The 23,135-nt window shown below is 34.5% G+C and overlaps 2 protein-coding genes and 1 long non-coding RNA gene across 3 annotated transcripts; 1 reads left to right on the top strand and 2 right to left on the bottom strand.

Moving 5' to 3' along the window:
• Positions 1 to 7,413: 7,413 nt before the first annotated feature.
• On the top strand, positions 7,414 to 10,135 carry LOC123666104 (deoxynucleotidyltransferase terminal-interacting protein 2). The gene is made up of 4 exons (XM_045600312.1): positions 7,414 to 7,599; positions 7,720 to 8,081; positions 9,082 to 9,246; positions 9,873 to 10,135. Exons 1-4 carry the CDS (start codon positions 7,515 to 7,517, stop codon positions 10,116 to 10,118), a joined length of 858 nt encoding a protein of 285 aa, XP_045456268.1. The 5' UTR covers positions 7,414 to 7,514; the 3' UTR covers positions 10,119 to 10,135.
• Positions 10,136 to 13,613: 3,478 nt separating this feature from the next.
• Positions 13,614 to 19,725, bottom strand: LOC123662282 (estradiol 17-beta-dehydrogenase 8). The gene is made up of 7 exons (XM_045597147.1): positions 19,683 to 19,725; positions 19,309 to 19,446; positions 18,162 to 18,355; positions 16,155 to 16,260; positions 15,842 to 15,926; positions 15,198 to 15,313; positions 13,614 to 14,069 (listed from the first exon to the last, which is right to left on the bottom strand). Exons 1-7 carry the CDS (start codon positions 19,723 to 19,725, stop codon positions 13,984 to 13,986), a joined length of 768 nt encoding a protein of 255 aa, XP_045453103.1. The 3' UTR covers positions 13,614 to 13,983.
• A 253-nt stretch (positions 19,726 to 19,978) lies between these two features.
• Positions 19,979 to 20,716, bottom strand: LOC123666102. Its single transcript, XR_006745152.1, has 2 exons — positions 20,524 to 20,716; positions 19,979 to 20,059 (listed from the first exon to the last, which is right to left on the bottom strand). It is a non-coding gene; the product is annotated as an uncharacterized LOC123666102 (long non-coding RNA).
• Between the last annotated feature and the right edge of the window lie 2,419 nt (positions 20,717 to 23,135).

Below are 23,135 nucleotides of genomic sequence, written 5' to 3'. Positions count from 1 at the left end.
TTGACATACCTATCTACGATTAGTTTCTTTTTTTTATATTTTTGGAAGGAAATGCTGCAATGTGTATTTTTTACCACCTCCTTTGTGTACACTCCTACAAATTGAAAGTGTAAAAATTCTACAACTAAAATCCATAAAAAAAATTAGATAATAAAAAAATTAACACTGTCAAACGTCAAAAAGTATTTATTTATACATTAAAAAAATAATTGATTTCCAATCAATGTGTAAATACTTTATTTTATTTTATTTTATTTTTAATTTATTTTATTTTTATTTTAATATGAATTTTTCAATAAGAATATACACCGAAATATTAAGTATTTAAAGGACTTTTACTCAGTGTGTTCAAACCTAAGTTACAAGCAACCTTAACTTAGTCACAATATAAATATTTTTAGTTGTTAGTTACTCAAAAATCCTAAGGTCTCGGTATACATTACCTTCCCATTATATCCTCGGCTTTATTATATATTAGAATATAAAAAATAATTAAATACTACAGTAAATAAAATAAAGTAGAAAAAAGGCCATAGGAAAAACCTCTCGGTATCTTGCTATAGCAATTTAATATTTTTTTCTGTCTTATCTTTAAATTAAAAAGAAATCAGTCAGGATTACGGTAACGATTACTAATGTTAAAATTTAAATAAATTAAGAAAGTCAAGTTGTTCACGACATTAGAATTAATTTACATAGAAAACATTTCCCTTTTAATTAAACATCCCTTTATCTGGGATTTGACTTAATTAAAATATTCAGTTTCAAATTGGAGACATCTCCCGTTATATTACACTCTAAGAAATACGATCACTTTTTTAATTAAATCTATAGATAAATATTATTCTACAAATCGTAAATGTTATCGTTAATTAAATTTATATCTAATATATAAAATTCTCGTGTCACCGTTTTCGTTGCCTTACTCCTCCGAAACGGCTTGACCGATTTTGATGAAATTTTTTGTGCTTATCCGGTATCTATGAGAATCGGCCAACATCTATTTTTCATCCCTCTAAATGTTAGGGGTAGTCCACCCCTAATTTTTTTTTTTATTTTTTAGACAAATTTTTTAATATCTATTTTTTTATGATACAACATTAAAAAATACATACTACATTTTTTCGTGTAAGAGATACATACATTACATACATACATACATCCTCACAAACTTTCGCATTTATAGTATTAAAATGACGACGAGTGCATCTTTTATTAATAAAAAATTTCTTGCTCACCTGCAATAGACTAGCGAGGCAGATTCAAAGAAAGTTTCTGAGATGTAATTCACATTATTAATTAATATTTTATAATCTTAAATTACGCTCTTATGATAAGTGGGTAATACAAAGATTTTAAAATGTATGATTAAACGTGTAAATTCATTTAAAAAAAACTCATTTAATGATTTAATCAGATTAATGGTATGAAGGACAGTAATTTTGGTTCCTTCGGAATCCAGAGGTCAGTTACTCATTCAGACGTTTACGAGTAGATTACCCTAATTCAATAAAACCTTTATATATTATTGACAAAAAAAAGAATGTTTTAGAATTCGTAGAAATTATAGGACTTAAAGAAAAAAATGATTTTTAAAGAAATCAGAAGTTGAATGGAAAATCTATTTATAAAAACTTAAGAGAGCAGGAAATGAGCACCGGGACTAGACATTGTCTAACGATCTCTAGATAGCTTAGTTAGCCCTTTATTTAACAGAAACTCAACTTACTTTAATGACATTTTGCAGCCACAAAAATCGTTTTATTAGATTATGAAGCTTTCAAAATTAATCCCGTTGATTCACTGGCCATTATACATTCTTATTTATTGGAACTCAAATTAATTTTATTGCAAAATTAGGTAAATATATAAAGTCGTTATTATATAAGCATCAGCATTTCAAGGCATATACGAGTACAACGAAGTAATAATAAAATACTTTAAAACCTCTCATTACACACTAATTTGGTTAATACAAAAATTAAGTCAATTAATAATTATAAAATATCATATAGCTTTTCAATTAATAATTAGAAAATATCATATAGCTCAAAGAGAACTTTTAAAACAGTCAATAGGTATGTTATGTTTTATTCTTTAGATAGCGATGATGCGATGATTGAATCAATTATATCTTATATTTTTTTAAATCTATGTATGTATTTTTAATAAGCAAATAAATTAATAAATAAATAAAATTTATTTCCGTCATAAAAGTTGTAAAAATATAAAACAAAACAAAACAAAGTTCCTTTTGCTTTTTGTAGACTTTGCTGTATGTACGGTTATAATTTATATTGTAAAATATAAAGTTAACAGTTAAATTAAAAAAATTCTTATAAAATTTATTTATTTCTATATAATGATTTAATGTAAAAAGTAAAAGGTACATACATGTATCAGCATAAAGCTGTACTTGGATAAATAAAGAAAATAAATCATTATGATAAAATGATAAAATTATTATGATAAAATTTTGGCACCGGTCACAGCACTGACTGTTGCGCTGGCGGTCGCGGGTTCGATCCTCACTCATCATTTTCGATCATAGTAATAATTGGGCTGTGGTAACTAAATTAATATGACTCATATGTTAGAAATCTAATTTTTTTAAAAGTCTTGTTACCTACGCTTTTTTCGATCTCGCTCCCATCCCGCTCAGTGCGTGTATCGCGCGATAAGGAACTTCGTTCAAATATTGACAAAGGAAATTTAATTATAAAAAGGGACTTTTATTCGTAGCAATAGCTAAGAAGCTATTTAATATGATTCACTGAAGATTATGCTTCTTAAAAATCAATTTATTGCAGACAACACTGAACGTAAATTAATGTCATTAACCTATACTATTTCTGAGTAAAATGATATTATTGCAGATCCTCCTCCGTCGACAAAAAAGGGGCATTTAGAGCGCCCTACTAACCTTCTATTGTAATCACTGTTGAAACTACCCACAGGATATATTACGTGAATAGGGTCCAGGTGATAATGGACACTTCTTAATAACATTACGTTCACACATTGATACATAGTTATATACATTTGGAGTAAATGATTTAGGGCTTTCACCGATTTTCGTTAAATGATCTGAGTGCCTAGTGCGAGTTTTATTCACAGAAACATGACAGAAAAGCGTTTATACGTGAAGATTATTTTGTATGGGAATTTAAACAGTTCAGCCTAGACGATATAGAATAGTATACGATACAATCAATACAGAGTCATCTAGCGGCAAACGCGAGAACTAGGTTGAAATCCCGAATTTCCCATACAAAATGAAGTTAAAATTTACGCCCGTTATTGCGAGACGGATTAAACAAAAGTCGCACTAGGCACTCTGTTATTATTTTTCACCATCGAATTCCACTATATTTATGGCATATTTCTAGTCATAATTGTGAATTTAAAAGTTGTAATTTCTTAATTAAGACGAAATGCGTCCCAATGGCCTATACTACCTCCTGCTGTTAATGTCTATTCATAACTTATATGTAAGACAAATTTTACTCACAACCGGTAATAACAGGCCCTTAGTTGTAATAAATATTGTTAATCATTTGTTATGTACAACAATTTAAATTTTAATACTACATTGTATTTTAGTGCGTCTTAGCGCTCCGAATAGAATTCCCTAACCCTTTGACTACGTCCTAAGCCGAGCTGCTATCGCGCTAGGAGACATTCTTAGGATGAACGGCCTTCTCGAGTCCTCCTAAAGGGATCCTCTAATCTTTCACGCCTGGGCCTCGATACCTGGCCACCCCTACCAGTGATGCTATAAAGGCCGTTAGGGTGAACAGGATACTAATTTTGGGAAAAAACCGCGGCTGGGTGATCCGCACGGCGAACGGACGTTTGGCGTTTGCTCCACTCGGCGGCGACGTGTCGACACATCGCAACGATGCACGTGGAAAGCACGTGCGGACTGAAGACTTCTGCATGTGGTTGATGGTGTATCCACTTCTTGCACGGCGTGCTGTGATGATGCACAGTAATGCTGATAAGAACTAAGTGCATTTCCCGAGTCTTGCTATCAATACAGTTCTTTTCAGAACTAACTGCATCTTGTTACTTGTTACAGGTCTAACTTGGTTTGTGGTAATAAAGGTAAAGTGATATATGGTAATAACGGTACCGTGAAGTGAAGTGGTAAAACGGTGATGGTATTGCTTCTGGTAATGTTATAGTAGCCACGTTGTGTTCATGTGCTCTATAATTATTAATCTATTTCGTTCTTCAATAATATTTTAATAATCTATGATACGGCCCATGTGATACAAGTGATACAACAGATAAATATCCAAGTATGTATACCCAAATTAGTAGCTTAAAGTAAGGAGGTCAAATCAAGTCATTAAAGCAATTAGTTATTAAAATGTTTCGATATGAAAATAAATATGCTTTAAAATTGTAACGAAAAAATAAAACCTATGTGTAATAAGTAAAAATTCGCAGCCTTGGGCTCACAACTTTAAAGTATATCGGCCCTAAGCGGTCAAAAATCACAAGGATTATTCAGGGAACTTGCGACAATAATTAATCCAAGGGATCTTGTGGAGGGCTCATGACCTTGAAATGAGAAACCGCACTTTGAGCCAAAATGTATATCTACTTACTTAGAATAATGAAACTTGTGAATGATAAAGAGCTATTTTTTAAGTTTTAGTAACGTTATGATATAATTATAATTATATGATACTACAACTAGAATAACGTATTTTTTATGAATTTTGATTAATATTCAGTGGTCTTCATGTTTGGCCATTTCTCAATTTCCTACCAAATATCAATTTTTCTAAATATCTTATAATATACGCACATGGTCGTCTGTTCCTATGCTAAGCAACTTAATGCTTGTGTTATAGGTAACAGCCGGCTGATATAGTTAAATTTTTTTTTTTTGACAAATAAACAGACATATTACATAATTATATAAATACAAATATTACACCCAGACTCAGACGGAGATCGAACCCGCAATGCACGGAACAAAAAGCAGGGCTAATACAAACAGCGCCAACGAGCTAGTCAAATGTGAATTTAATTCAAAGTAGGCTACTGCAGAGCTACGGCCTTCTTTTCATACAAGAAAAGTAGTTTGGGACCGATGTCGAATACGTAGAGCTAAAAATTATTATAACACAACAAAAAAACAGGGGTGTATGTATACACCACCTCACTTTTTCTCAGTGTGACGTGTATGTTTGTTTGTCTGTAAGAGGAGCAATTATGATGCGGATTTTTGTTTGAAAGCTAACTTTATCTGTATTCAGCTATTTCAAGGTAATCTCTTTTTCTAGCGTTTTTGCATAATGGATATTTTGTTTAGGTAAAACGTTTATTTTTCAGGCGGAGGTGGAGGTGAATGTCATTTTTAGCCTTAATTTAAATACACTATTATGCAAATACTAATAAAAAATACACAATCCAAAAAGGCATTTTTAATTATTGTCTATGTCTTTTTTTAATCTAAAACTTTTTGTCTAAAACTAATAAAGTTATATAAAGTCAATCAAGAATATTTTTTACCCATCTCATCATAAAACAAGTTGTATGATTGTTTACTTATAATTGAGACCCTAATTGCTACTGATAAAGAAACAATTGTTTGAATTTCCTTTGTTTGTTTTTTAAATAAGACTTTTAATTCTATTAATTTTATTTCAAATTTTTGTACTTTTTATTTAATATAGGTTTTTCAAATAATGATATACTGTCCGACAAATTTCATATACATAATTAGTTTTATAGCTGATTGTGATTAATTGCATTTATAAAACTTTCAAGACCAATTAAAGAACTTATTTTTGAATTGATACAAATACTGTACAGTATAAAATTTTAATATCTGTTAGAAAAAGAATCTTGACAAAAAAAATATTATTGGGCTGTATGTTACTATACCTTTGCTATATCACAACGAAAGAGTAAGAATAATAAAACGTCATATTGACATGTTTATAACATTTGACAATACGCCTCACGTTATGGGTGTTCAGCAGTGTTGCCAACTTAGTGGATTTCCCACTAGATCTGGTGGTTTAGACATCCCTTTTGGCGGGAAAAAAATGGTTTTAGTGGCTAGTGGATTTTTTAGTGGTTTAGGTTTGTTCCAGTTAGTGGTAAGCTTCATAGCTGACCACTAAAGAATAATCTAGTATTTTTCTAGGATTTTTTTTACAGGCACACACAACAGGCAAAAATGGTATAGTTTTGTTGTGTAGGCAACACCGAACGAATTAAAACCTGTCGGCTGTTGGGAATTCCCCGAAAATTGTTTATGAATTTATTGAATGAACATAAACTTTATATGTTCAACTATTGTGTTAAGTTTGATTTGATTCGAAAGACCAAGTTGTTATTTATTTACTCACTCGTCAGTCAGTTCAGTGAACAGTACAGTTCGCTATTGGTTCGCTATCGTTCTCTAATCTGTAAATGATACTTACTTCTCAATCTTGCTTTAATTTGTTTTTAAACTGTTTAGCGCTGTAAAATTATTTTTGAAATAGTTTTAAATAGTATTTGATAATGCCCAAGCACCAGTACACCCAAAGGTCATTCGTTTGTTAAACGGCCTCAAATTTATGGCGTGAAATGGGGGTGGTAGAGTAACGCTTGGCTCCGGCGCTGCGGGAAGTGCAGCCCTTCCGCCCTTGCGTGCGAAAGCACGCTCACTCATGCTCCGTTCCAGAGCGGAGGCTGCCTCAGCCGCTCCTCTACGCATTCGTTCGCGCGCTTTCGCACGGCGGGCGAGGGCTTCCCTCCCTCCGCGCCTCCAGCTTAAAAAAACACTCGAGGAACACGTGGACAGTAGGGTGCTCCGATTCGGTTTTGGGTATTTTTCGAATTTCTAAACCTATATTCTAGCACGCAATGTTATTAATTTTATTAGAATATTATGTCTGACGCGTTATTTTGTTTAAAAGTGTCTATTTGTCAGTCGTTAAAGGTCAGTTCGTATCGTATTTTGATCTTGCAGTAAAGATTTTTACGTAAATTTATTCGAAAATAACGCGTGATAGTCGCAGTACGGAGCATGAGTACACTAACCGCAGCACCGGAATTAAGGTAGAGTTAGAAATAACAAAAATTTAACCTCCGAAAAAAAATCTACCTATATTGTCCATAATAGCCGTTATGTACTTACCTAATTGTTTCCTTTTTTTCTATAGTTACATTAATTATTGTTTCCTGTAGTACATAACTTAAATAATTTTTATTTTATTTTCATAATTACGTTGTTGTTGTTGTTGTATTTTCAAATTATATTTAGGTAGGTAGTCGTTGTCTTTGATTTTTTTAGTGGAATTCTGGTGGTTTAAGAGGCCAATAAGTTTTAGTGGTTTCTGGTGGTGTACACGGCTTCATTTGGTGGGTTGGTAAAAATAAAGTTGGCAACACTGGTGTTCAGTGTTCACGATTCACGTTTGTTTATATAACAAGAAATTTATTTGTTTCGCATTTTACTTACTACTAACTGTTTTCATGTTCCCAAAAAATAAAATATCAATATGGATTTCATAATTGATACAGTGGGCGATGATAATCTTCACATAAAGCAAGAGTTATTGGACGACAATGAAAAACTTTTTGTAGGTTAGTATCACTAAGATATATTTTAAATGTTTTTTACTAATTCTTAATTACGTATAATATTTGTGTACTTCAAATATTTTGCATAAATCATTTTAAATAAAATGTTATACACCATTTTAGATAAAGACAAAAAGATCGAAGCAATCCTGGAATTATTTGAAAAAACTAAACAAGATTTAGACACACAGGAAGCAGCCGAAGAAGAAATACAAAATAAATTAAAAGGGTTAAAAATAGATAGTCAATTTGACGAATTCTTCGATGAGATGGGCTGGACACATATAGTGATGAAAAAAAATAAAAAGAGGCAATTATTTCGCTTCGACCAACTAGACAAGGAAACTGGTAAATTAAAATCAAATCTCGGTGGAGTTGATGTTGAAAAGGAAATGAAGAAGTCAGTCTTAAAGCCGGGAATAGAAAAGAGGCATAAATTACCCAAATATAATGTCAGTGACAAAAAACTAAGAGCTATACGAAAGGTAAATTTAAATTCATTACAGTTATCCTACAAATCATTACCTAGTATAAAACAAAGTCGTTTCCCGCTGTCTGTATGCTTAGATCTTAAAAACTGCGCAACGGATTTTGATGGGGTTTTCTTTAGTACATAGAGTGATTCCAAAGGAAGGCTTGTATTGTATAATACTTGCAAAATATAGTAGAGGATCACTGACAGTTTTTACAACCGTGGGAAGCTGGGGCGGGTTGTAATATATATACAAAACTTTGATCTTTAATACTCTTCCATAGTTCCAAAGTTACTAAATTAAATTTGATACCAACATTTCTATCAAGGAATTTATATAATACCCATGAGACACAAATACTCAATTATAATAATTGTCTTAAAAATTAAAAATTAGTAAACCTTTTAAAGGCAGTACTAAAAACATGACAAATTTTGTTTTTGACTTTTCATTGCTGCTTGTTTAGTGTTTATTAAAAACAAATTAATAGATAAAGCTTATTATTCAGTGCGAGATTATTATATTGCAATATAGTGTAAAGATAAGTCCACACGAATTAGTGACATTGTATTTCATGCAAGATATTACTAAAACAGTTTATATATTATTTTTAAAAGAGTAACCGCAGAGTTTCTTGCCTATACTTCTTTGCAGAATCTACAATTCGAATATGACAATTCGAATTGCTAACTTATTTGAATAAAGTTATTTTTGTTTTGCTAAAACATCCCTAATGCTGTAGATAATTTTATCCCCATTTTACAACTAAATTTGATTTGATTTCAATTCCAATTCATTACATTTTAGCACAATGTGGAATTTTTTATCATTTAACATTTTTCTAATTCTTGAGAAAACAATCACTTCTAATATCTACTGTAGGTATAGTTTTTGGACTACTTAGTATGGTCATAATGAAACATATTCTAAGTGTATAAAAAATTATCCTATAATACTTATTTAGACATTGTGTGTACTATTTTAATAAAGCATAATTATTATTTTTTAACAGAAACGAAGAGAAAGAACAAAGGGACCGGAATGGTTCAACATGAAAGCCCCAGAAGTGACCGAGGAACTCAAGAATGACCTTCAAGTGCTAAAGATGAGATCAGCATTGGACCCCAAACACTTCTACAAGAAGAATGACATGGAAGTTTTACCTAAATATTTCCAGGTAAATTATTTTGTTTTTCTTTACATAGTTTGGATACTCACCTTTGCTAATGTTTAAGGTTTAGTAATGTGCAAAACTTCTGCACCAAATTATATATTTTTTATAATTTTTTTTTTGTCAGGTTTCTATAAATAACACCAAAATAAATTTTAGAATTATTATCATAAATAAAAATTAAGGTAGTTACAACATTTGGAAAGCTAGTTTAAAATATAAAAAAGATTTGATAAAAAAATGGAGAAAATCTATAAATAAACTAGCTGTACCCACGACTTCATCCACGTGGAATTGAACAAAAAAGTTATGGTTATATGTACCGTGTATAAATCCATATGCATTTACTAAAAAACGGTTATTTTAATATTACAAACAGACATTCTAATTTTATTTACTTGTATAGATGCTAAACTACTAAAATCTACTAAGTTTTATAGCCGACCTTATGACATAGTTAGTCACTATTATAGGTTGGCTGGAAGAGATCTACGTAATAAATAAGCCCTCTTACTAGAATTGCATACAAATTATTGTATCAATTTTAAATGCATACATATACAAATTCACAAATAAATAGTCACACAACAAAATAATTTAAACTATGTTTTAATGTATTCTTTACGTATCAGGTTGGTCGTGTCATGGATTCAGCCGTGGATCATGTAAATGAAAGGTTAACACGAAAACAGAGGAAACGGACTATGGTCGATGAACTATTAGCAGATGCAGATTTCCAGAAGTATAACAAGAAGAAGTACAAAGAAATTATTGAGGAAAAGAGGAAAACTGAATACAAAACTTTCATGAAGGATAAGAGACAGAAAAATAAAGCTGCTTTAAAAAATAATAAAGCGGCTATGAAAAAAAAAGGTTAAATAAAATTAATTTAATTGTCTTTTTCTTTTATACTTCTATCTTCGTATTTTCTTAGAAAACTGCTTACAATGATTCAATATCAAGTTTTAGTTTAGAAACCCTGTTGATAGGAGGTTAGGGCTTAGGACAACACACTATATCTTTCGAACGGCTGCACCAAATCGCGTAAGGCGGATTTATATTTGACTGACGTGACGACACGTGTCGTCTGAAGACGTGATGGCAAGCGTTTACATTATTATGTCGTGTTTAACGCATCAGGACAATATTTGGAATCAATACAGCCGCAGCTTTAGGAGAGGTTAAATGTTTGAGATGTTCTTCTATGAGTCATCGGATTCTAATTCAGATTCTGATTTTGAAGAAAATATTCAATTTTTAATGTTTGTAACTCTTAAAAAAAGAAAGAAAACGATGGAGATTTTGGACTCATCCCATCATTTTACAATTTATGTCAATAAACAAGCGACGCTGACACGTCATAACACAGCACTTCATCAATCTGACGTGATGGCGCCATTTCAGCATCCTACAACCCGCTCGTCTGACGCCAATCGGGATCGGATACGACACGTTAGTCAAATATAAATCCGCTTTAATTCTTCTTATTTTGTGACCATTATTGCGGAAAAACGGGATGTCTGGCGCGAATTTGGGGAGACCTATGTCCAGCAGTGGACTGAAATAGGCTGAACTGAAAATGAGCTGACTGAACTGATTGTCAGGATGAGTTTTTTTAAATATATATAAGGTTTAAGAATATTAAAAAAAATGTGTCGGTAAATCGCAGTCGGCTAGTAAGACATATGTTGGCGTATTGATTGATTGATTGATTCTCCACGGGCTCTTCTCCGCAACTCGACGACTTAATGCGCCTATTTTGCGTGGTAGGCTGGGGGCTTCATTCATGCCAGCCTAGCTCCTTGAGGAAGCCTAGCAGACCCCTTGCGTTGCCGACGACTTCCCGGAGCGACCTCGGTGTCCCAAGGTGTATCGCCCTGTAGTTCGCCACACTACCGCATTCCAGCAGGATGTGTGTGGCCGTTTCTTCTGCCTCCATGCACGCTCTGCATAGGGGGCTGTCTGTAACACCTAAGTTGTGTAAGTGTTTGTTAAGCAAGGCATGTCCGGTAAAAGCTCCGACCAGTAGTCGGAGCTGGGCTCTCCCATAGCCGCGAAGTTTGCGGGACAATCCTGGGTTGATCGTCGGAAGAGCTTCCTTGGTCTGCCTGCAGGTGGTTAGGTTTGTCCAATATTCTTGGTGCATTACCTTGGTGTTGTGTCGCAGCTGGCTGCGCAGCCATCCGAAAGGCAGAGGTAGAATGGGTTCGGGTCCGTGGACCCTCATCTCCGATCCATTCCTCGCTAGTCGGTCAGCCGCGTCGTTGCCTCGCGATCCACTGTGGCCCTTTATCCATTGGAGGATAATGGTGTTTGTTTCACTTACCTTCGTCAGAGCTCGATGGCACTCGTATATTAGCCCCGATGTCATAGTGTCGCTCTGTAGGGCTTGCAGGACCGATCTGCTATCGGAAAGAATACGGATTGGAAAACCCTGTACCTCTCTAGCCGTGATCGCTGTTCCAGCCATTATGATTCCAATACATTCCGCCTGAAAGACGGTGTTGTGGATTCCCAATGGCGATGACATTTTGATATTCAGGTCTTCTGAGTAAACCCCAGAACCTGTACCTGTTGATGTTTTCGACCCGTCTGTGAAGATTCTCAACTCCTTGGGGTTGATGCCTTCCCCTGGGTCTTCATGTAATTGTATTCTATATTTTTTGTCGAATACGTACTGTTTGGGTATTCTGTCGGTGACCGCTTCGATGAGCGGTTCCCTGTTCGCCAGTTCACCAAGTATACCTGTATGTGTTACTTTTACGTTTCTCCATAGGTTTAGCTTCCTGAGTCTTACCGCGGCCGCTCCCGCCTCCTGTTGGATAAACAGATGCAGCGGCGGCAAGTTCAGTAGGGCTTCCAGGGCCGCAGTCGGGGTGGTCCTCATGCAGCCCGTAGTCGCCATGCAAGCTAGCCTTTGAAGTCGTTGTAGCTTTGCTTCGCCGGTGATTAGTTTGGTTCTCGGCCACCAAACCACTGCGCCATAGCTGATAATTGGCCTGATGACGGACTGATATGTTGGTGTAATTATTGCAACGATTATTACTACTACTGTAATCATTATTCTGTAATAGTAAAAAACTAAAAATCAAACACACTTTATTTAAAAATGTATATAAAATACTAGAAAAAAACACTGATTTTTGAGTATAAAACAACAATACCAATAAAGATTCAAACATATACAAAAACTGTCTTAACAAAACGGATACCTATCTAGAATTTGAATAGATATATTTTTCACTTTCATTTTTTACAATCATATATTTAATATTTATAGTAATATAATTTTGGTTGTGACATAATTATACAATTTTTAAAACCTCATCATGAAATATTATTTGTATATACTCTGGACCGTAAAGAGCTTCAAGCATTGTCTTCAGGGGGTTGACGATATGATGACTTCAGAATAATATAATTTATAAGGCAGAGACACCATATTTATATCTCTTTATTTTATTGATTATTTTATACTTTATTATACACCACAAATTAATAAATTACAAACAAAGCATATACGCACTCCCACTATGCGGAGCACTAATGCGGAGCACTAATGCGGAGGTGGGGGGAGGACTTGGCGGAACAGCCGTATGGCACACGCGTAACGGTTGCCTTGCGCCCGGTCCTTGAGCGGTGGATGCGCCGTAAGCGCAAACCCTTCACCTTCCGTCTGACGCAATTTCTCACCGGGCACGGCTGCTTTGGTGAGTACTTGTGTCGGACGGCCCAAAGGGAGCCGACGACTGCATGTCACGCTTGCTGCGCGGCGGCGGACTCGGCCCAACACACCCTCGAGGTGTGCCCGAGATGGGCGGCGCTGCGACGCGATCTGACGAAAGTCCTCGGAGGGGACTTGTCACTGCTTAGCGTCATTACCGCGATGCTCGGCGACGACGAGTCCTGGAAGGCGATGATCTCCTTCTGCGAGACAGTTATGTCCCAGAAGGAGAATGACGAGCGGATGAGAGAGAGCAGGCCGCCGACGAGGCCTCCGTCCGCGAGCGACGAACAGGGGGTGCGTAGGAGGCGCTACTTAACGCGCCTCCAGTAACGCCCCTGTGCCCGTGTCGGGCTGGGATGGGAACCCGGTCCTGCTAGACACGGCGTCGTTGGAATTGTTCAGAGGTGAGCGGGACAGTCCCCATGGAGAAGTCTGGCTTTTCGCCGAGGCCAGCCCGTCGCTGGAGGGATCTTGGTGCCTGCAGATCCGGGAGCCACCAATTAAAGCGGCTGAAGGCTACTACAGGGGTTTTGATCGGTATTGCACCCCCAAATGCTGAAGCCGACATACGGTCTAGGAATGCCTACCCGGACATCCTGGATATCACCGTAAATGGGTTCCCCTGCGACAACAAAAAAAAACGTACTTTTTCTACTTTAAATCATTTAATACATTTCAAAAAGTGTAAAGTTATTTTAAAAATCAGTATAAAAATATATCAAAATGCCTATAATTAGTTATAATTTTTCAAAGAAAAATCAAGTCTTATTTTGAACACGGAAATTACTGAAAATACACCGTTTAACATTACTGGAGTTCACTCCTTAAGAAAAATGTAAAATATAATTCCCCCTTTCCCACCCGACCACCCTATACCTAAGTGTTGCTGTTATTTTATAACAGTTATTTAAATATTGCTAATTACTATATAAGAAAAAATACTATTAACTCTGCCTCAACCTTCGGTTATGGAATTGTTTTATATTAATTATTACAGGGATTTTAATATTATTTTTTTAATATCCACCCGTGACGTCAATAGCTGCGCCCGTTATGAAAGAACTTTTGTCTGAACTTAAGAATGATATAACCTCAGCAATTTCTGAAAAAAGAATTACATAATATTAGAAAAAGTAAAAAATATCCTAAATAATATAAATAATCAAAAGGCTGATTTATAAGTAACATACAAGCCTTCATTGATATAAGAAAAAAATTATTCATAAATATTAAATTTTAACTTTTACATATTATCATTTGTTGCTTTGTCACAAGTTAATATTGATTTATTTTTGTCATAATTTGTATAATATTGATTTATTTTTGCAATAATTTTTAATTTTGATATGATATTTAAAAAAATGTTTAGAATTCCTAATGTGTGGGTAACACAAAAATAAAATCGTAGATATTATTTTAATAAAATCGTAGATATTATTTTTGCCATTTTTAATTTATGATCTATTTTTATATTGGAATTAAATATGATTGTCAATATTCAATTATGATAATATAATCGTAGATATTATTTTTGCCATTTTTAATTTATGATCTATTTTTATATTGCAATTAAATATGATTGTCAATATTCAATTATGATAAAGAAATAAACAATTGTTTAGGATAGCTTTAATCTGTTTATGAATAAAGTTTTATCACAGCAGAATTAATAAAAAAAAATTACTTGTTAACACACTGATAAATGATCTGTGTAAGATGATTTGACCGTATGTAAACAGAGGGTGATAATTGCTACATCTCTAAGGCGAATTAAATAAAAATTACAGGTTAAGCACTATTGTTATAAAGTTATCACACTAAGACATTTAAAAAAAGACAATACGGCACACGCGGCACAAGCGGATATATTCCCTACTATGAGTAACGATCGCTATCAGGTGTACATGATAACAACCGGGACCGACGGCTTAACGTGCTCTCCGAGGCACGGTGGGGAGACCCACAAGGACTGCGCAAACACCCAGACCACGGCAGACACCTGTATGGCCAATACAAATGTTTGTCATGTGCGGGGATCGAACCCGCAACCGCCAGCGCAACAGATACAATCCATGGCTGTAACCGTTGCGCTAACGCGGCGTCACCTACAATTAAGTTGGTGTAATATACCTTAGAGGTATATTAAAAGAAGAGGGCTAAATAAACTAAATCAAAAAAGTCTTTTTAAAATGAAATGTACTACCTTGTACATTTTCTAAATTTTACTAACCTGTTGGGTCACCGAGTCTTCCTAAAGGAATAAGTTTCATAAGCTGCGCCTTCACTTTATCTGGTACTGTTTTAATAATTGGTGTGTCTACAAATCCAGGTAAAATTGCATTTACTCTGTAAGAAAATAAACTACATCAAGGAACATCACATAAAAAAAATATTATAAATAACGAAATGATAAATATGTAAATATGTTAATTAGAATAGTCAAATGGACTTAAAACAGGTGTTTTATTTATACTAAATAATATTTATTCTAAATTAAAAAAGTCTCTAACCAGCAGTTACCCTATATTCACTTCACTTCAGCCTAATACAGTCTGCTGCTGGACATAGGCCTGAACAAATTCGCGCCAAAAATGGAGTGAACTCATGTGTTTTGCCCATAATCACCACGCGGGGCAGGCAGATTGGTAACCGCAGGGCTGGCTTTGTCGCACCGAAGACGCTGCTGCCCGTCTTCGGCCTGTGTATTTCAAACCCAGCAGTTAGATGGTTATCCCGACATCGGTCGGCTTTTTAAGTTCCAAGGTGGTAGTGGAACTGCGTTATCCCTTAGTCGCCTCTTTCGACACCCACGGGAAGAGAGGGGGTGGCTATATTCTTAATGCCGTAACCACACAGCAGTTAGAGTACAGTTACCTTATATTAAACTTTCCTAATTCCTTGGCAGCAGATTGTGTCATGGCAACCACACCAGCTTTGCTGGCTGAATAGTTTGTTTGACCTATAAATTAAAAAATAAATTGAATTATATTATTTTTTAGAATATACATATTTTGTTTTCTTTTAATTTTAATCTCTTATGTAATTATCTGTTATTTAAAATATTTATTATACATCAATACCAATACTGAGCTATTTATTATATATCCATATAACATAAAGCTATATATTAATGTTAAGATCACAAACAACATGAAATAATGATGAATATTATAAGTGTTATGCAAACCTATGTTGCCATATTTCCCAACTATACTTGATATGTTAATAATTGATCCAGTTACAGCAGCTTCAGTCATTGCCTTCGCAAATATTTGCATTATAAGAAAAGTTCCCTGTAAATAAAACTTTATACTGTAGATTAAAACAATTAATATTAACTTTTACCCCCGCCTTCGTCTGTACAAAAATAAGTAAAAATGATCATTAATTTGGATTTTATTTCTCACTTTAGATAATATTAAATCCGACACATACAATACAATTATAATATATATGACAATCTTTAAAGTACCAGCTATGTACAAGATGAAAGTGAGATAAGCATGGATGAAATAGTGAAAGCACTGAAAAGTATGAGATTAGGTAAGGCTGCAGGGTATGACAGGATCACCGTCGAGATGCTGAGGGCTGGACAGGGTATAGTGGCTAGCCAGCTGTACTGCCTTTTCAATTTGTGCTGGCGAAATGGGCAAGTACCGGAAGACTGGTGCAAAGCCGTAATCGTGCCGTTGTATAAGGGAAAAGGGTCACGGCAGGACTGCATAAATTACCGCGGTATAAGCCTTCTCAGCGTCGTCGGTAAATTGTATGCGAAAGTGTTGATTGAAAGGGTTGTGAATGAAACAGATGAAAAAGTATGGGACGCACAAGCGGGATTTAGAAAGGGAATGGGATGTACGGATCAGGTCTTTTCCTTGCGGTGCATAGCCGAAAAGTTTTTAGCAAAAAACAAAAAGGTCTATTGCGCGTTCGTGGATCTGGAAAAGGCCTATGATAGAGTGGTGAGGAATGAATTGTGGTCAGCATTGTCCGTGTACGGTGTGAGCGGCGCACTCATGCGAGCACTACAATCTCTTTATAGGGATTCTAGTGCTTGTGTGAGGATAAACGGGGCACTGAATGGTTTTATATCGAAAAAGGTGTTAGACAGGGATGTGTAGCGTCACCGTGGCTGTTTAACTTGTTCATGGACAATTGCTTGACAGAGTTAAAAGAGAATGAAAGTGGGTTGAGAATGGGTGAGTTACTCGTCAAATGTCTTCTCTATGCTGATGACCAAGTACTACTTGCGTCCTCGGCCGAGGAGTTGCAGGAGATGGTAACTGCTATGAGTGGAGCTTTTGTTAGAAAGGGAATGAAGATGAATGTAAAGAAGACGAAAGTGATGGTGTTTGAAAGAGATGAGGTAGTGACAGACTGTAATATCGTAATTGGAGATGAACAAATTGAACAGGTGAATGAGTTTGTGTATCTGGGTTCGAAGTTTACAAGAGATGGAAAGTGTGAGAGTGATATTGAAAGAAGAGTGAATGCAGGAAACATGGTGAACGGAGCCTTGAACTCCTTTATGAGCAGTCAGAAGGTGTCTAAAAAGGCTCGTTTGGATGTGCATGAGGGGGTGTTGCTTCCGACACTCATGTACGGAAGTGAAAGTTGGGTATGGCAGAAGAGACATGAAAGCAGAATAAATGCAGTTGAGATGAGAGCGTTAAGAAGTATGATAGGAGTTAAACTGAGTGACAGGATGAGAAATAGTGAGATAAAGAAACGGTGTGGTCTGAAAGAAGATGTAGTGACAAAAATTGAGAAAGGTATGCTGAGATGGTTTGGTCATGTCGAGAGAATGAATGAAGAACGACTGACGAAAAAAGTGTATAAGGCGAGTGTGAGTGGAAGTGTTGGAAGGGGTAGACCTAGGCGGACATTTCAAGACCAAATCGGGGACGTCTTGAAAAAAGGCCAGGTCAAGAGTACCCTAAACCAACGAGCATGTATGAAGGGAATAATGAAAGTGGATGAAGCGAAACAAGTATGTAAGGATAGTAGCAAGTGGAAAGAAGTGGTCTCTGCCTACCCCTACGGGAAAGAGGCGTGATTATGTATGTATGTATGTATGTACAAGATGGTATTGTAAATTTGGATTGAGTTGCACTGAAATTTGGCAAAAAAATTTTTTTTTTTTTGGAAAAATTGCTACAAAACTGATTAAATAGAAAACATTCATAATTCATACCTTTAGATTAACATTAATAACTGTATCATAATCCTCCTCAGAGAGCTTCAGTAACCAATTATCTCTAGTAACCCCGGCCGAGTTCACAACTATACTTGGTGGTGTTTTATATTCTGCAATAATAGCTTGGAACATGTTCTGCACTGACTTTGCATCTGATACATCTAACTCCATGGCACTGTGGTCTCCGATATCTGAAATAGTTGTAAAAGATTTTTTTTACAAATATATTTGTTATAAATATAGATTATGCATGTAAGTGTCCTTTGAGAAAATGTAAAAATGTTTTGTAGCTATAAGATGAATCACAGGTCAATGTTATAATAATATTGGGGCAGTTAAAATATCCATTAGACTTATTTTAGAAATTAAATTTATTAATTTTCACTATTATTTTTAAGTTTTAATTAAATTTGCAATGATTGGCTTAAATTAAAATAAGTTATATATTGTAGCAAAAAAATATTATTATACAAAATATATTACAACCATTTGTAAAATATATCAATATTTTTATTTCTCTTACATAATTTAAAGCTTTGAATTCTATTTACTTTTTGAAATAAGGAAATCTTAACAACTCCTTGTCCTTGTGTCTCCTTTTTATTTTATACTTTATTGCACACCACAAATTAATATATTACAAACAAAGCATAAAGATAGTTACAGACAGTGAAGTACAGTGGGCAGACTTATGACTAATTAGCCATTTCTTCCAAACAACCCAGATGATTATAGATATATATGATAGATATATACATAATGAGACTAGCCATAGCTTTACATAGTAATTGTTAAACATGACATATTAATTAACGTCACAGGTTAACTATGCTTTTTTTTATTTATTATTTTACTTCCATAATAAAAACAACATTCTCTTCCTGGAAAAAGAGTCCTATGCCCAACAGTTGGATGTTAAGGGCTGAACTGTAATAAAACAATTATATATTATACTAACATTATAAATTCGGCAGTTTGAGATAGATTGATGTATATGATACTCTTTTATACAAAACCTACTAATTGAATGTAATGGGTTGACACTTTATTATTCCACTGAATCGGAAACTACGCAGGTGAAACCACAAGGTGCAGCTGTTACAACACTATAATAAGCCTGAAATAAAGTTTAAAAGTGTGCTACCATTTGCACCACTAGCTAATGCTATATGCTTCTTGATAGTTTCCAAGGCAGCATCGTAATTCTTATCAGCGGCTATGACTGTTGCCCCTTCTCTGGACAACACTTGGCAAGTAGCACGTCCAATACCAGAGCCAGCTCCTAAAAATTATAATAAATCTTAGGCTGATTTTTTTATAGATTGTAAACAATGTACTGAGATCTATTTTATTGTAACTTTATTACAAGTTTTTAATACAAAATTTTAAAAATGAAATCATAATACTTATTTCCATTTTAATAAATCATGGATCAGAATCAAAATGGTTATAAAATCCATAATTTGCATTTGTATTAAAGAATTAAAATAAGTTTTAAAATACATTTAGTGTACTTGCCTGTGACGAGCGCAAGTCTTCCAGACACAAGACCGGCAACCATTTTTAGATATGTAGTTAAAAATAAAAAAAAAATATATATAAACTTAGCTAACTTTTATTAGAAGAAATATCTGAGTCTTTTAGATCTTTAACTAAAGTAAAGGTGGTAATAATTGATCTTTGCCCCCAGGCTTAACAGCGGTTTATCAGAGAACATATTATTCTTGGGCTTAATGGCTTTCAGTTGTGCCAGGGGCACTGTCGATTTCGCCAATGTCACGTGGGATAGAAAAGACACGAAGGAGAATGATCAGTGTGGTTGAGATTGTAAGTTATATTGATTATTGCAGACAGAGAAAAAAAAAATAGTCAGGCTTTTGTTGTTAAACCACAACCTGAAACAACGGACAATAACATTAAAAATACATATAATATTTGAGTTATATTATATATTATACACACTAAGAAAAGAAAAAAAACAGGACGTTCACATAGTCTACCTACAACTTAATTTTGTTAATTTCTATATATTTACACAAAAATGCACAAAAGGGACTAAACACAAACGCTAACAAACATTCAACATTAATAGGTCGAGGAATTTCACTGGGAAGGATGTCATAGATAGGATGAAGGAGTTTGGGGCAATTGAAGAGGATGTGGGACACTGTACCTTCGTCAAGGCCACATTCACACAGCGAGTGGTCGCGAACTCTTATTTTTACCAGGTGGACAGGTGAGCACGTATGTCCAAGACGTAAACGACAAATTGTGGATGTGACTCTGCGGCTAGCATGTCTATAAAGAAAGAACCAAGGGCGTCTTGGAATGTCAGGTTGAATTAATGAGTAAAACTTACCCTTCTCCGATTTTGATGAATTCCAATGTGAGTGCCAGGATTTGTCCATCGAGGATTTGGCTAGGGAACGGAGGTCTTGAGAGGAGATTTCAAAATGATTGATGCAACCAGACTGTACAGCAGCTTTAGCGCACGAATCTGCTGTCTCATTTCCAGGAATGCCAGAATGGCTTGGAATCCAGACTAGCGCGATTTGAATGCCCTTGTGATGACACGAGAAAAGAGCCTCTCTTATCTTTAAAATAACAGAAGATCTTAATCTGCTACGAAAAGGATTATCTGATCAGAGAACATAATAAAGTGCGGTTTATTTTATAAGAACATATCAACGAATAAACTATACAAATATTCAGTTTAAGGAGCAATGCATTATTGACTTTATATGAAGCCAATTAAGTCATATTATACCTTATCATACTATAATACGCGACCATTATGACGTAAAAAAGTCAGTTGTTGTTGTTTTAAAATTTATCCCCAATAGGGAAAGGCAAAGGACTATAATCCATACAGCCTAGTCTGAATTTGTAAGTTTCGTTCTGATATATCAAAAGGCCGGAGCCAAGTCTGAAGTAACTTTATTGTTCTTCTGATTCGATGACTGGTAGAGTAAGGCCGAAACCAAGTCTGAAATTTCATATTTTCGTCTACTCTTCTTTGTCTATAAGTGATAGGCGAGGTCGAAACCAAGTCTGTAATAGGCCGAAGCCTGAAATATCAAAATAAAATTTCACATCCGATGAATGAAGGTCCTGATCCTGTTTCAAATATCATTGATAGTATTGCAAATAAATTCAAATATACTAGTATAGTTATCCAAATTAGTCAATAAATCTTGTGTATTGCGCGGGACATTTTTTGGTCCAGAAGTTGATAACAAGTTGGCTATAAATAAGAGGCGTTCCAGATTAAAAGCGGAGCATTCAAAAAATATGTGATCTAAAGACTGTGTAGAGTTGTTGGTGCAATGTGGGCAAACGGGCGATGAGATGATACGCATACGATTCAAATGTGCATTAAATCTGCAATGTCCAAATCTCAAGCGGCATAGTATTGTATAATATTTTCTGCTTCTATGTTGATGCGATTTAGTAAACCAAGGACTTTTTCCAATATCTTGATTTATCTGAGCATACCAAGATCCTTTTCTTAACAAGGTTTGTCGCCAAAGATCACGCCAATCAGATAGGATTTTTGATTTAATAGCAACTAATAGATCAGTGTATGGTACGGCAACATTCTCATCAACAGGGCTGCCGCTGTCACTGTCAACAATTGAACGTGCCAGAAAGTCCACATGTTCATTTCCCCTTACTCCTATATGTGAAGGTGTCCACAATAATTTGATGTTGTAGTTTCTTCTGGATAGTTGATAAAGGAGATGTCTTATTTCTAAAATGATGAAGTTTGTATTAGCACTGAATTGATAATTATCTAAAGCCTTTAGAACGCTCATACTGTCAGTAATGATCAGCCAATATTGATTAGTTTGTTTTTTAATGAATTCTAGGGCAGCAGTAATTGCTAGAGCTTCAGCTGTAAATATTGATATCTCCTTTTTCAATCTGACGCCTTGGCCAAACTTCAGATGAGGTACATAATAGGCCATGGAAACATTTATATCATTTTTTGATCCATCTGTGTAAACTTGTTTGAACTTATCAGAGTATTGTGCTATGAGGTTGTAAACTTCCTGGCGCTCTTTTAGCTTATGGTCAATAATAATATCGATTTGATTAATAAGACAGTCAAACTCCTTTTCGTAACACATCCAATTGCTAGAACTGTGTATTTTGTGTTGGTTATTTAGATTTAACATGAATGAATATTCGAAGAGAATAAATGGGTTATTAGAAGTTAATGGAGCATTTACAGGATATTTACTATGTAAGTAATTAAGCTTTTTAATTAGAGGATGATTACTAATGGAAAACAGTTTTAGCAAAAAACAGTATTTCAAATATTTAAATCTAAGGTGTAAAGGGGAAATGTTGCACTCGACCTGTAACGAATTAATTGGGGTTGTTTTCATGGCGCCAGTGATAAGTCTCAGGCTGTGATTTTGAATAATATTTAATTTGTTAACCAACTTGTCATTAGCAGAAAAACATAGAAATCCATATTCAAAATGACTGCGTACAAGAGATTTATATAGGGTAAGAAGGATTTTTGGATCAGAACCCCAATATGTTTTTGCAAGAGACTTTAAAATATTAAGAGCCTTAAGAGCTCTATCAACTATGTGGTCTACATATTTGTTCCATGATAAGTTATTCATGAATATAACACCTAAAAATTTAACTTCATTTGTGATAAGAAGAGATATATTATTATAGTTTATTTTAATTCTTTCAGACCCTACTTTATTAAAAACTATGACTTTAGACTTTTCAAAGCTAATGTCCAATGCAAGATAATTAAAATAAGAATTTAATTTAACTAAAGCTTCGTTTAACTTAAGATTTAGGGTAGTTATATTATTACTAGAACAATAGACTACCAAATCATCAGCAAACTGTAAATTGTATATATGAGAGCCTAGAATTAAGTTTAATCTATGTATATAAAGTGTGAAAATCAATGGACTCAAAATGCTACCTTGACATGTACCT

This window comes from Melitaea cinxia, chromosome 2 (assembly GCF_905220565.1).
Source record: "Melitaea cinxia chromosome 2, ilMelCinx1.1, whole genome shotgun sequence".
NCBI lineage: Eukaryota > Metazoa > Arthropoda > Insecta > Lepidoptera > Nymphalidae > Melitaea > Melitaea cinxia.
The sequence above is the reverse complement of the archived record's forward strand: the minus strand, read 5'-3'. Positions and strand labels throughout refer to the sequence as shown.